The 15,035-nt window shown below is 51.8% G+C and overlaps 2 protein-coding genes and 1 non-coding gene across 8 annotated transcripts in view; 2 read left to right on the forward strand and 1 right to left on the reverse strand.

Moving 5' to 3' along the window:
* The window catches only part of TRAF7 (TNF receptor associated factor 7), a 36,287-nt gene extending 22,763 nt beyond the window's left edge, over positions 1 to 13,524 (reverse strand). The window contains exons 1-2 of one of the 6 annotated variants that reach the window (XM_074886548.1): positions 13,390 to 13,521; positions 3,958 to 4,198 (exon numbers count right to left, since the gene is read on the reverse strand). The gene's annotated coding sequence lies outside the window, so the exon portion shown is untranslated. Of the gene's footprint in view, positions 1 to 2,871; positions 2,894 to 3,957; positions 4,199 to 9,456; positions 9,568 to 9,916; positions 10,014 to 13,389 lie in introns of those variants that run through there. The other 5 variants (XM_074886545.1, XM_074886546.1, XM_074886549.1 and 2 more) reach the window with 5 other exon arrangements.
* On the forward strand, positions 12,877 to 14,745 carry LOC141950543 (uncharacterized). The gene is made up of 4 exons (XM_074885509.1): positions 12,877 to 12,905; positions 13,397 to 13,527; positions 13,633 to 13,907; positions 14,108 to 14,745. The coding sequence occupies exons 1-4, from the start codon at positions 12,877 to 12,879 to the stop codon at positions 14,315 to 14,317; spliced, it is 645 nt and encodes a 214-aa protein (XP_074741610.1). The 3' UTR covers positions 14,318 to 14,745.
* Positions 13,950 to 14,039, forward strand: LOC141951020 (small nucleolar RNA SNORD60). The gene has a single exon (XR_012631242.1). It is a non-coding gene; the product is annotated as a small nucleolar RNA SNORD60 (small nucleolar RNA).
* Positions 14,746 to 15,035: the final 290 nt, after the last annotated feature.

The raw sequence follows: 15,035 nt of genomic DNA on the forward strand, positions 1-15,035 counted from the left end.
CCCAGGACTACCCACTGCCAGATGAAGGTAGAGGTGCCCTGGAAGCTCAGCAACCCCACATCCTCCTCAGCTGGGGTGGCAGAAAGGGATCCCTCCAAGAGAACCCCTTTCCCAGGCAGGCTCTGAAGCGATTTCTGGCACTTCCAGCCAAGGAAACCAAAGCCTGAAAGTCCCTGCACCCCCAGAACTAAAGGCTGCCTCATATTCGAAAGTGTGATGAGCACAGGCCTCATCCTGTTCTTGTGATGAACTTACTGGGAGTTTTGCTGTTTAATTCAAAAGCCCTGGGCTCTACTGGTGAACACAAAAGCCAGGGCTAGATCCTAGCAGAAAGCAGAAGTCCCACATCTGATTTACTTATATTTGCATTAAAGGGAGTTCTTTCCGGTGTGCTCTGAGCTATGAGGTCAAGGAAACCATGAAAGAAACCTTACTGCAAGTAATGTGTTTGCGATTCTGGATCTCACTCCCAGTTTCTGCTCAGAAACAACCAGCAAAGTATCAATCATCATCCAGAAAGAGAAACCCTCTCTGCCCCAGAAGTCAGCAGAGGGGCTCATTTCTTTTCCTCCATCGTTTACACAGTTTTTTGCTAGGTTCAGCTTTGCAAAGGCAAGTATTACACAATAATAATCTGCAGAAACACATGGAGTTTGCTTTCTTTAACCTCCATTGAAACCCAATGCTGGCTTCAGGGCACAAAATTATGCTGTTGTCCCAATGAACTTGACAAGACGCTCTCAAAGTCTCTCCTTTGGAGCCAGGGTACCCATAGGAAGCAGCTGCACCTCCCTTCTGCCATCGTACAGAGATGCTTCTGGCTTCAGCAGAGGTTTCCCTCAGAGAAGACAAGGGTTCAGCGGGGCACTGAGCTCTCCTCACAAGCTGCCCCTTCATCCTTGCAGCTGACAGATACGGCTTGCACTCGCCCAAGGAGACAGGGAGAAGGATCCTGATTAAGAGACCCCTTTCTGTCCCACGTATAGTTAAGTCTCTGCCAGCAGCAGAGACCAAGGGCTAAACAGACAGACCAGAAATGGTTTACTAAGACACAACCAAAATCCCTTTTTGCAGGACAAGAGCCAACCACCAGCAAAGGGCGCCTCAGAAGAAACACCCCTGCAATCAGCCCTACTGGCACCGCTCCAGCCAGGCTTTCACACTCCTGCTGCTCACCCTTCCAACTTTTGGGGAGGTGAAGTGTCTTGGATGTTTCTAGGTGATTTTCTCTTACCTGAGGGTGACAAGTCCTAAATCTTTAAGCTTTCTATAAAGGAGACCATTGTGATTTGTCCACTTTACAGAGAGGGTAAATTGAGGCTCAAAAGAGACACATGATCACACAACGTAGCTGTGACATGGGACTTGCCCAGGGCCTCCTTAGTCCCAGTCCAAGAGCATACCCACCTCTCCCACGAGCCCCAGTGCAAGGCTGCCTGCACGGAGCACCGGCAACCTCCTGCACTCCCAGTTTAAACGCTGCAAAGGTGACGCTCAAGCTGTCCTCAGCCAAAACGGCCGACAGCTCAGCCACGCCTGACGCAGCACTTCATGTTGCTCGCTGCAGTTCTTTATCGGACAACTGCCAGGGAGCCAGATTACAGCAGCAGCACAGTCCAGGGAATCACTCTCAGGTCTAAACTCTAGGAAAAACCTACAGTCTAAAACAAAAAAAACCAAAACAAAACCACAAAAAAACCCAACAAAAAAACAACCACACAGAAACCCCCAAACCAAACCCAAGACCGTCTTAAAAACAGGGATCTGGATAATGTTTTCCACACATCTGAAAGCACTGTCCTGGCTGTTTGCAAATGCCAGATCCCTTAGGAGATGCTAAGCAGAGCTGCTGGAGTTGCCTCAAGAACAGCAGGAATGAAGTAGTGTTGTGCTGCTGCATCGTGGAGACCTGCTGAGTTTAAAGCTGGGTGCCGGCACGCGAGGAGTTTGGCATTGGCCATCAGGATCCTGTTATTCCTTGCGGTGGTTCCTTAGAGCACAGACAGCAGGAGGCACAGGGAGGGTGGGTGGTGGGGAAGAGGCAGACGAAGCTTTTGGGTAACACACTGGCCTTGGCCACAGGAGATTTGAACCCCACTCAGCCTCTCGCCCTCTTGCAACCTTGGGCAAGTCATTGGGGCTCTCTGCTCCCTCCCTGCACAAGTCTCTTTACCTCTTCTGCACAGTGTAACTGGACTACAAAGCCTTAAGAGGAAAGAACTTTTGGATATTTGTGCAGCATCTAGCACAAAAAGGTCTCCACCTCAGCTGGGGCTTCCAGATGATGCAGTGCTCATAAATAATGCAAAGCAAGAACTTCATGAGTGATGACACAAACTGCCACATTTCCTGGGATTTCATGTCTCAAGGTTGTATTATCTCATGTCTAGTAACACGCACAAATCCCTGAAGTTCCCCTCTTCTTTAGGTTCCCTATGTCTAACAATACAGCTAAGCTCACCAATCTCTCCTCTGGAGAAGGGATTCAGCAGCCTCCTCCTCCCATGTTAGGGTGGAAATAGAGAGACTCACTTTTCAGGGCTAGGAATTCACTATTCCTTCCTCAGAGAACCTCAGCAACATCTACCCAAACACCCTCTATCCTGCACTACTCTCAAGACAAGAGTGGGGATATGCTCCCACCTCACCAGCCCTGAGAGCATTCAGGGAACCTCACATATCAAATACTCCTACTGGGTTTTAAGGCAAACAATCATTCCCAGGTGGAAAGAGGGGAAGCCCATCCTTATGGAGGACCGTGGGTGGTCTGGAGACTCAGGCAGAAGCTTCATCCGCTTCTCATTTTCAGGGTACGTATTGCCTTTAAACATAGCACATGAACACTCAAAAAAGCAATGAGGAAGCACTCACCGTGGAGCACAGTGACAGGAAAAACCAAGACTGAAGACAACCAACAGTTTGAGGAGTTTTGTAATATCATTAAACGCAGGATCAGACGTGGAACAGTGACACACAGGCACCTGAGCTACTGCAATCCGTGAGTTATGGCCCGTCAGCCAAGGATGAGTGTGACCCTTTAAATAACTTCTGTTGAAACTTCTGCGCAGGCTCGGAGGTGTCTGCCGTGGTGCGGCTCACGGGGTAACCCAGCATGTCACAGAACTGCTTACCGCTCAGAGGAACACCTGCACTTTCACCCTGTCCCAAAGCCCCACTGAAACGGATGCAAAATGCCTTCCAACTTCAACAGATCTTGGATAAATCTGAAGCGAGGAAGGGAACACGGGCTGGAATACAGGGGTTTTTCCACACATTGTTTATAAGCATGTCCTGTGCTCTGCAGCTTGGCTGAGCAACCTACCTGCAAGCAGCAGCAGGGAGTCTGCTTCGTGTCTTCCCTGAACAGAAACCAGAGGAATGCGAGCAATGGAAAAAATGTTGAGTGGAATATCAGCCAGGCTGCAGAGCATCAGCCATCACATGAATATCTGATTTCAGCCCAAATCTCTGCAACCACCATATCCAGGAAGCATTTCAACAGAGCAGACACCTCTCTAGAGCACTGTCTGACAGCTCCTTCACATCTCAGTCTTGCAAGAGGTACTGAGAAAGGCCTTTTCCAACTGATACCAAAGAAATTAAAAAGAGGCAGAAAAGAGCTGGTGTTGTTGACATTAATACCAGCTTCCTACAGCACTTGCAAAAATCTCCACCAGATCCCTGAACCTTGGCTTGGCATCTGAACCCTGGCCAGCTCCCAGGCCTGGAAGACCTGAACATCCCTCCCGGGTGGCTGGTGTCCCTCCCTGGGGCACCCTGCCCCGGCCCCGGGCAGCTCCTGCCCCTGCCCTGACTGCAGGCACAGCTGCCCAGCCTGCAGGGCCTGAGCAGAACTGCGTCCGGAGGAGATACAGACTATGACACAGTCCAAGTATCAAATATTTTGTGTTACAAAACACGTGTGCTCTGTGACCTAGAAGAAAAACTAAGATTTACTGGAAATTGCAGAATCCTTTGGGCTGCGAAGTCCTTCTCAGGGGACCACATACAAAGGGGCTCCAGGAATCCCCTGAGCATCTTCAGCAGCTCTGCAGAGCAGCAGGTCAGAAGCCCTCATGCAGGAAACATTCTCCCAATTTTCCAGCTCCCGACTCTACAGGGTCAGGTTATGATTTACAGCAAAATGGGTTGCAGAGGCAGCCTGACGCCTGCAGTGAGAGGACAGGATCCGTTTGCTCTGAAAAGACAAGAACTGTTAAAAGAACTCGTGTGCCCCAGCAGCACAAGAGCGCAGGACTGCCCTCTAAACCAGAGAGGCATGTGTGGACTCACATGTCTGGAGATCGGCTTGGGAACCCAGCCTGTGATCCAGACTCTCCTTGCCTGGAGTTGATTTTATTTTTTTTTTTTTTTTAACATGCAACATTAGTGGTTTTGACAGTAAAAAAAAGAGGGGGAAAAAAAATCTACCCTGGAAAAAGGAAGCTGTGGGGACCTGCTATTTGCTAAATCACATGGCTGATAGTAACCAGATGCAAGGGAGGGGAAGGGCTAAGTTTCAGCATTTGCACACCATAGGGATCAACTCAGGCTTCTGAGACTCAGTGAAAAGAAAAGCCTTAAAATTCTTACTTGAGTAATCCATGCAAGGAAAAGCCCAACCACCAGCAGTTGCAGAGGCAGCTGCGGAAAGCAGTGCTCTCTCCCCATGGCAGAGGCCAACCGGATCAGCAATTGAGCTGCTTTCTGCCGGCTGTTCCACGCTGCTGCCAACCCCACCACGGCACCCCAAAGCAGGGAGGAGAATCACCTCTGGGACCAGTGGCCTGGCTCATCCTCTGGCCATGTGAAAGGGTTTGTTCACACGAGGGGTCTGGTGGGACTGGCACAGGCCCCCTCAAGGGTCTCCCTTCCCCTCAGCCCCCAGAGCGCACACACCCCCCTGGCTATTCCCAATACTCAGCAAAAAATCCTTACAACCAACATCAGGATCAAGGCTGAGGCTTTGAGCGGGGATGTGGCATGAGGCGAAGAGAGAGCAGAGTATCCTGGTCCTTCACAAACATCACGTAACCTCCCGGTCCTGATTAGGAGCCAGTTCCTAATGTGGGACCCACACTATCGCAGGCACAACGGCACTGCTGGGGTTTGTGCTCAGGCTGCTCTCCAGGGCGAGACCCGGGCACGGCACTGGATCCTGCTGGTGAAGGGCAGCAGCGCTGGGGAGCGGCTGGCAGACGCGATGCCCCACACTGCACCGACTCTCCTTGCCAAGAAACCTGCCAGCATCTCCGCCTTGCGCAATCAACAGCCCATAAAGCTCAGCGACATGTCCTACATCTGCTTTGTTCTTTTTCCCCCCTCCTCTCAGTTCATTGAAGCTGTCTCTAAGGTTATTTACCCCCCAGGAAACCGTTGGGCTGGCAAAATCATACACAGCAGGAGCGTTTGCTGGCGAGCGAGGCCAACGCGTGCAGCCGGCCTCGTGAGAAAGGCAGGCATGGTGTTATTCTGCTCCGGCCGGGAACAGCCACCCTGTGACGTGAATTTCCTTATTTCACAGCCTGGGTATTTACGGAATAAAACACAAGCTTCTGTTCCTCTTGCAACACCGCAGCCAGAACAAGAAGGTTACACATCCGTGAGAGTATTGGCACATCACCGGGGAAATACTCTTACAAAAATCTAAAATGCACCACGCTGCTCCCACAGCCCAGCCCAGCCGGACAAGGGCACAGCAAGCAGGCACCAAGAGCAAGGGGTGAGGGTTTGTGGTCTACACCCCCTTTCTCGGCTGCATCGCAAGCTTTCACACAGCTGGGGCTCTGGTGGGGTGGGTAACAGGGCTAGTAAATCCAGCCCAGTTTGGGCAGGCCCTGTCCACCTTGTCCTTTGCAGTAGCAAGGTGTTGCCCTCACTTCCTGTGAATGATTCTCAGTGGCCCACAGCAACCTGCAAGGGAACGTCTCAGACCAAAGCACAGATGAGACAAGATTCAGGAGCTCAAATGCCAACTCAAGAGACGACCACGGGACAGTCACGTTGGCTTTCTTGGTCAGTGTATCTGGTGCAAATAGCACTCATAAGTGCTTGTAAACTGCATTAACTGGGCTTAACGAACCCAGTGATGAGGACTACCAGCATCTAGTCTGACTTGTAGAACACGGGCTGTAAAATGTGCGTGAGCTGCAGCAGAACATGCAGACAGACACCTCAGGGCGGTCACCGGACAGGAGGGTGGAGCTCAGTGGTCACTCCTCAGGTGAGAGGAGACTACACAAGGGTTCCCCCAAGAACCACTGCTGGATAAGCTTTTTCAAGGTCGTAGGTGAAGATGTTGAATGAAGAACGAGCAGTGAAATTGCCAAGTTTGCAGATGACACTAAGCTCTTCTGAGTAGGCAAATACTATGTTGATGGTAAGGAACTCAAGAAGAACCTCACAAAGCTGAGGGGACAAAATGCTGCAGATGAGCTTTTATGGAGATAAATGTCAAGCAACGCATCTAGGGAAAAATAATGAAAGCAGGCGTATGCAATGCTCAGCTCTGACTTGGCAGCTACAACTCAGGAAAGAGACACTGGAGTCTCCGTGGTCCCCAAGCTGCATTCGCAGCCCAGAGGACAACAGGAGACAAACAGGCCAACAGAATGCGAGCAGCATCACAAAAGCAGTGGAGAACAACCACCAGGATGTCACCTGGGTGCTACGTAAAACCTCAATGTACTTGTCTCCTGAGTGCTGTAACAGTTCTGGTCTTTGCTTCAGAAGAAAGCCAGTGTAGTTAGAGAAACTTCAGGGAATGACAAATAAAATGATCACTGGGATGTATCCTGAAACCAACTGCTCTGAGTGGTGGGAAAATGAAGAGGCAAATGGATGGTAGGAAGTGGCTGGGTTCATGTGCTCTCCATGTTTGTAACTGCTGAAGACTGACCTGGAGCTGGGCAGAGTAACGCTCTGACCCGGCATTTCTTACACTCTTTGGGTGACCACTCTAAGGCCCAGCACATATACTGAGATGTGCAGTCAGTGCTGGAACATAAAACGTGAACAGACGTTCAGCCTTCCTGACAGAGCAACTTCCACCTGGTGGGGCTTTGGTTTTGTGGAACAGAAAGAGTCTTTTTATTGTTTACAGGCTTTTGCATTGCTCTTCAATGTCACAGTAACTTTTCTGAGCTACTTAAACTGAGACCATAATTGTACTGAGCTGTCATCAATAAAAATAAAAGTGACATTTTTAATTGCTACTTTTACCAGTGCTTCAATTGACTGCAGAGCTGAGAGAGCACATTCAACAGCTGTTTGAACACTGTCATTCCTTTGTGCAAATGCAGTTCAGAAAGGGAAATAGTTTTCTATTAGGTGCTTTTCCTAAAGGGTAATGAGTCCTTGGGATAGAAAAACTTTTTGCAATACTTCATGTTAAAACCTGAAGCAGCAACTTTCAAATGTGCTTGTAACTGGATCAAAAGTGATTGCTCTGGTGGAACAAAGCATCTCATTTTTCCCCAAAATCTAAAATCAAGTTAAAAGTTAGAACAGAGGCCAATGTTCAATGCTGTTTCCATGACACAAAAGCTACACTTGAAGCTTCACTTCCATTTTAGGAGACCTGGAAGCATCCACCTACCACACCATTTTTCTTATGCATAAGGGCCGCAGATCAGGGTTCAGTAGTGGCCAACCCCTGCAACCGAGATCAGCTCGTCTCGGCTCAGCACCTACGTGGTCACTGCTGGGGTGGCCAGGCTGGCAGAAACAGGCAAGTTCAGAGCTCTTCCACACAAAGACCTTAATCAAAAGGTGCTTGAAAAGTTGGCCCTACTATTAGTGCTGCATGCTGTTCCTTTCACAGCTTCTGATCTTCCCCACATCCTCACTCAAAGAACAAATCCATTCAGGGACCTTCACATTATTAAATTGTGGGTTTGTTTAAGAAAAAAGAAAAAAAAAAAACAACCAAGCCCCCAAACCAACAACCTCCTACCCCTCCAAAACAAAACCTCAGTCCTGCTGCTGTTTCTTGAGAGGGAACAGCCATCTCCTCTGTGCAAGGCAGATCATCATGTAAGATATCACACACACCTCAAAAGCTAATAGTCACCTGCACAAATCCCACCAGAACTGGTGCTAACTGGTGTTCCTCGGCCTTGCTTGACAGAGGGAACAAGTGGGGAACTGCAAGCTAGCTGAGGCTCTGCTGCTGGTTTCCCTGCTGCAATCTGGCCTGCAGAAATGCAGTAGATAGATGGGCTTGCACCTCATTTAACAAACCTCTGAGACATGCCAGGTCAGCAGCAAAGCTGGGATTATGGACAGATTCAGCCTCTGTCCTGGCAGGACAGTACATGAGGAAGCAAAGCCTCTGTGTGGAGGGCTTCAATCCTGGTTGATCAGTTCAGGAGCAGCACAAGCTCACGCAGAAAACCCCTGTACAAACAGATCCCCAGCTCCCTTGCACACCTCTCACCTCCGCCCCGCGCAGCACCCACACGAGCACTTCAAGGCTCTGACCAAGAGACTTGCCTATCAAAACCAGAAACTACCCCATCCTCTGCCATCCTAGTCCCACCCTTGGCTGGTAATTACCAAACTTCAAAAGACATCTCTCAGCTGGCCTGGGAAAGGAGTTAAACACCAATAAATGTACTAAGTTTTTAGCAGTTGCTGCACCCCATGTCCCCCAGGGAGCCAGAGGAACACTCACCTGCTGCACCCTCCTTGCCTGGAGCCACCCTGCTAGACCCAAGGCAATCAAAATTTCCTCTCTACTTCTTCCCTCAATTGCTGTGCACTCACTGAGGGCTTTTCAAACTGCTTTGCCTCACAGGTGGCTGCACTTCTCTGGAAAGGTTCAACCACTCCTATCACATTATGGGATTCTTCCCGATTAAAGTCCTAAGAAACCTGAGCCCATAATCATTACCCAAAATGCACAAAGTATCACTTCCACACCCTGTTCCCCCCCTCCCCAACATCCCTCAAAGCTTTAAAACTTCATGCCATGCTCTTGCTTGCCCTCTGGGTGCAATTAGACCACTTTAAAGATCCATCTGAAATGCATCAGCTCCTTCACACACACACCCCCCCCAAAAAAAAAAAAAAGAAATTCCAGTAAATTTCAGTCACCTGCTTTTTTTTTTTTTTTTTTTACAGTTTCCTTGGACTTTGCCACCGAGAACAAGCAGGAGAGCACGATGTAAGAGAGCTACACTCACTGCTAGAGTGTTAACCAGCGACTGAGAAAGGGAGAAAACCGTAGTGCTTTCCAGGTTGCACGTGAGCTGGGCAAAACACAATCAAACTAGTGACGTCCTGCCCTTTGATAAACAAGCACTGCATCCTCGAGTCCGAAAGAGATCAGGGGATGTGGACACTTCCACCGTGGCAAATCTACCGACAGCTTTCAGACAGAGGCACCATTCAGTGTCCCACAACCACCTAACGCCACGCTAGGAAAGCTGTATTTAAATTACTCCCCCAACATACCATTAGCAGCTGTGCTGTAGCCACGATGGCTTAGGATGGAAGGGAGAGGCAGCGAGAAACGCCTCTTCTCACAAACTTGGCTTCTCTGCTCACAACTTTCCTTAAAGAATATTGAGGATTTCCCATTTCTGAAACCACCAGAAACACCTCAGAAAACACTTGCTGAGTTGCTGCACAGTCAAGCCTGCCACATCCTTGCAAAGGTCACTTGGAAGGATCACCAAATCAGCACAATACAGCTCCATCTTGTCGGAGAGGCGACAGGTACCCACGTCTAAACTGGTGTTGGATTTCAGGTACCTCCTGCTTCTTCGCTAAGATCCAGGCACAGGGATGAAAACAGTTCCTCCCTCATTACTGTCCACGACCGCTACAGCACAGCAGCCTCCCGGGGAACACTGCGACACAGCCCTGACACCCAGCACTCAGGGCAAACCACTTTACCCTGGAGGAAACTCACCACCGGCCATCCAAGCTGGCATGGAGCGGCGAAACCCGGCAAGACACCACCATGACCAAGTTCCTAAGCTTTGGGCAGGCTTTTCCTCGGTCAAAATGTCTCTTCTGCTATCTGTGTGCGTGTATGTGTGTATCGCTCTTAAGTGATGTAAACAGAAAGGCATGCAGAGCAGTGGGCGATATGTAAATTCAGCTGGAAAATCCCACAGCTCAGCCAATCTCTGCTGTGCTGCCTTGCAGCTTTGCCCTGGCTGCTCTGAGAGTGAAGAGGTTTAGTCTAGTGCAGAAAAAACAACCACCCTCTTAGCACACACCGATTTATTCCTCTGATTGGAGAAATCTCCAGGGACAGGACAGTCCATCGCTCACTTTAAAGAGAGTTTGAGTTTCTCACCCTCTCTAGATAGTTCCAAACTATTCATAATACTGAAGATCAAGCAGCCTAACAAACAGCAACACGGTCTTTGCTTGTAGAGACGATCCAGGGAAATCCAGTTAAGTAAGAATTGCCACAGAAAAGGCAGAGCTGGTGAGCAGGGCTCACCTGAAAGACACGCCCTGACGGTGGGGGGACTTCTACTGCTGGGACACCCACCCCACGCAGGAGAACAAGGTGCTCCCACAGCTGAGGCTCTCCCAGGAGCAGGCGCTGCAGGGAGAGCTCTCACCTGGCCTCGATACACCTGCAGTTTTCACACCTCATTAAAAACAGCAAGGTAACTCTGCTGAAGCTCTGAACTCAGGCTGCGCTAAGGGCAGAGAGGGAGCAGTCTGTAAGGGGGTACGTTGGGGTTCCACTGCCCTGGACTCCTGGGGGAGATGCTGAGCTTGAAGGAAGGGCAACACGTACCCCTGCGAGCAACCACCAACCTCCACCCTTGCCCCAGGCAGCCGCCACATCCCCCAACCCAGGGGCAAGGGAACGTGCCAGTGCGTGCCTCCTCATGCCCAGGAGTACAGCCAGGGAAGGGAAGACGAGCGGAAAACTTCTGACAGATTGAACTTGTTCATGTAATCTGAGTATTTAGTGAAACCAGAATGGATTTTCTCTCAAATGCCTTTCTCCTGGCACAGCTGGGCTTGGCTGAGACAACCTGAGAAGCAGGTATGATCATGCTTCCAAAAGCACAACAGTCATGGCTAGCGGGGGCTTGGGAGGTCCCGTGGGACAGGCAAATGCTCAGCCCGTGAGGTGACTAACTGCTGAACGCCAGGTGAAGCTGCAAAACGCTCAGCACTGCTCAGGACCAACTCTGGCTGACGTACAGCTCTCAACAGGGTAGAGCGAGCACCAGCACCGTCACACGGTGCTCGGCAACTTCCTGGAGCCTGCGGGCCTCCCTGCAGCTCCAGCACTGGGTTGTGTTTGTGGAGCCCCAAGAAGGGAATGGTTGACTGCAGGAGGGTTTCAACCACGGGCCATAAACTTACCTGTGGTGCTTCACGAGTGGCTTAAGGTCACCTAAGGCTGTGCTGCCACAGGAACGGGCAATTGTGGGCCCAGCCCCACCACTCTCATGCTGCCAAGTGGCTGGTATCACCATGCAATCCCTCAGGGCAGGGAATGAAACTGCCTGAAAACTATGTATTTGTTTGTTTGTTTGTTTTCCCTTGGGTTCAAGCAACATCATGAAAATTCATGTTTGGGTGTTATCAGTGAAGGTACCTGCATTCCCTGACTGAATGTTCTGGTCACTCTGGTTCAGCTTAGGCTTCTCACTGCTGCTTGGTAAAATTTAACCTCCTTCATGGTGAAACGTCCCTTTCTGCAGGGCAGTTTCACCTGCAAGTGACCTGCTGCTGCACACTGCAGCAAACTGAACCACAAAGCTGGAGCTTTCTGGCTGGATTTACCCTGTCCCTCCTCAGTGCCCAGGGTGGGGGACCCCACGACTTGGAGGGGGACCCAGCAGACCGCAGACAGTTCCCTGCTCCTACAGTGTCCCACATGATGCTTAGGAAATCCAGAAACTCTTTCACCTCCCATGCCCCAGGCGTGCAATGAGGACAGCACCGGCTGTTCCCTTGCCCCTTGTTGACGGTGACAGCCAGGTCTCATGGTCAGTAAATGTCTGTACAGCACTTCACACCATGAAGCGCCAGTTTTTGGTGGTGCACTGGGTTATCTTTCTGTGAACCACCTCCCCTCCTCGCACAGCTCCCAGGGAGCCACGTAAAGGCTGTCATGGAAGTGGTTGACTTTCTCATGCCATTTTCCCTCAGCAAGGGCTTTCTGGAATCGTCCTTCACTCACACAGCTCGCTCCCTGAAAACCCAACAACGTCGTTGTGGCCAAAAGCAAGAGTCACTGACAAACACTCGAAGCCAAAATGCAACAGCTGCTGAAGAGGAGCACTAAGTGCTTCAGACAAACTGAAAAGAATACATCGCTGGGGTGAAAATGCACAAAATTAAAGTGCTGAGATTGAAATAAGGCATTTGGCAACATTGTCAAAGTTGAAAAATAAGTGTTAGACCAGAGTTCTCCACAATACAGCTACCCCCGGGGGGTACAATAGCCTGGACCTGACTTGCTATGTACATATCAAACCCAGCTAACTTATGTACCAGCTTTCTTCTCACACTCATCGGCCCCCAGCAGAGCCCATCTGAGCCGTTGTCTTTCATACCAACAGAGCTCAAAAGCAAGCTGAACTGAAAGAACGTCCTCGCTTCTGGCTTTCACGCAACACAACAGGATCATCGGGTCACAGTCGCGGATCAAACAGGAGAAAAGTGTTTGACAGCAAGTCTGTCAGAGAACAACAGCTGCGAGCTGGCAGTAGAATAAGGCAGAACTAAACAGCATGTTTGAAATGAGAAGACGGTCACGCATTGCCTGCTGAGATGTGCAATTGTCTTGGGGCAGTTACGGAGATCTACCACCAAATATCCTAAATTGCGTAAGTTGTGAAACCAAAGCACAGGGAAATGAGGTTACTGGGAGATCAAGAGAGAACCATGAGCAACACGTGCCCTAAGTCAGACAAGTAATGGAGCAGAAAAAGACAAAATTAAGCACGCCCCGCTAGAAACAGCAAAAGGAAAGCAGCTGGGGCAAAGAAAGCAGGACTGGGACAGGATTCACCGAAGACCGAACAACACCGGCGGGGATACGCGAGCTCCTCTGCACACCTGAAAAATCACGCCGGGCCCTGCACAGAGTTTAAAAACCACCACACAAACCGCCCAAGGGAGGGGAACGAGGCGGCAGAAGCCACCGCAGCGCTGCCAGGCGGGCGGCAGCCCCCGGAGCTGCTCCGAGCAGCCCTGCAGCTGCCGCAGCCACCTCCCCAGAACGGGACCCCCTCACCCGGGCCACCGCGCAGCCCCTCCGCGGGCTGTCCGGCGCCCCCGGCCCTCACCCTCCCGCCCAGCGCGGCCCTTCCCCTCACAGAGCCCCCTCAGGGCCGGGCCCGGCCGGCTCCCCTCATCCGCGGGGCTCCCCTCAACCCGGCCCAGCCCCGCTCGTACCTGGCAGCAGCGGCGGCGGCCGGAGCGCCGGTGCCCGGCCCCGGCACATCGCGACCCCGGGCCTGCTCCCCCCTGGTCTAGCGGCCCCGCTGCCGCCCGGGCCAGAAGCCCCGCGCCCGGCGTTCCCCGGGACTTGTAGTCCGGCGTGTCGCCTTCCGCCTGCTCCTCGCCCGGGTCTCCGTGACGTTAGGACTACAACTCCCAGCATCCCCCGCGGCTGAGCGCTGATTGGCTCTTTCCCAGTCACTCTATGTTACAACCACTGTTGCTACTGGCTCGGCGCGGCCTCCTCCAGGAACCAATCAGACGGCGGCAGACCACCGCCTCGGGCCACGCTGCGCCGCGCCGCGCCATTGGAGCGAGGAAGGGAGGTGACCAATGAGCGCAAGGGGAGGCGGGAGAGCGATCACGCCAACGGCTCGCGACTGGCCATCTCCTCACGCAGCCTGACCAATAGCGACCTGGGGGAAGTTATAAAGGCTGCAGCGGGGGATGCGCCCGTCCTTTCCCGCCCAGAGGTGAGGGGGAGCGGGTGGCGGCGGGGCCGGTAACGGGGGGCGGGCCGGTGATGATCTTATCTACCTTTCTGACACCTCGTCTGAGGGCGGTGGGCGGCCGCGGCCCCTGCTGACGATCCCCGGCTGAGGCCCGAGGGAGCCGCGGCGGGGCCGGGCGCGGCGGTGCGGCCCGCTCTCACCGCGCTGCCTTCTCTCCTCAGGGCTCGGCGGGAACCGGATCGCACCGGCGAGAACAAGATGGTGGCGGCCTTGAGGGGGTGGTGAGGCGGGGGGGAGATGAACGGCGGTGTGGGAGGCTTTCCCAGGGCCTGCTTGGGGCGGCCCGGGCACCGGCACCCCCCATGCCCGGAGCCGCCCGCCAGCTCTGCCTGCAGGCGGGGCGGGCAACTCCCGGGGCTTCGGGGAGGTAAAATGCGGCATCGCTTGTTTCTAGCGTACCCTGTGTTCCTGTAAGGTACTGCTGGGATCTGCAGCCGCAGGGGAAGCACGAGTGGGTCGCGGGTGGCTGAAACTGTGGCGGGAGCAGCTGCTGTTCAAGGGGTAGCGTAGGCTGCAGGCTCCGGAGCCGAGCAAGCGGTGCAGCTCCGAGTATGACTAAAAAAAGGCGCTCTTAGGGTTGCTGTATCAAACGGGGGAGCTGCTGTTTCTGACGTTGTACAACCTGGGAGTAAGTTTTTAAAACACAAGCAGCAGAACTGGCCGAAGTTGAAGAAATCAAAACTCATCGACTTTTACTCTACCACATGGGGTAGCTTAAGGTAAACACAGTGGATCTCCATTTGGCTTCTGTATTAGGTCAATTTTATGCCTTACAGATCTAATAAAGTTTTCAAAAGACTTTTTGCTTCTGTTTTTCACCAATCCCACAGGTAAAGCCACAGACCAACTTCAAACTTTGCATTTGGGCACCCAGCAGACCATTTATACTATTACTATTCACTTTAAGGGAACCAGAGCATCTTAAAATGTGCTGCGGCTTGGCTTACTTAGCCCAGCTCCCTTTTAATTTTTTTCTGGGGGCACTGGAGCACCCAGAGCTGGTAATGGAAGGGTCTAGATGGGTTCAAGAATGGGCTGAACTATGAATAATTAAACAGTGCACGTGTGTATGTTAGATGATCAAAAAAG

This window comes from Strix uralensis, chromosome 16 (genome assembly GCF_047716275.1).
Source record: "Strix uralensis isolate ZFMK-TIS-50842 chromosome 16, bStrUra1, whole genome shotgun sequence".
NCBI classification, from domain to species: Eukaryota; Metazoa; Chordata; class Aves; order Strigiformes; family Strigidae; genus Strix; species Strix uralensis.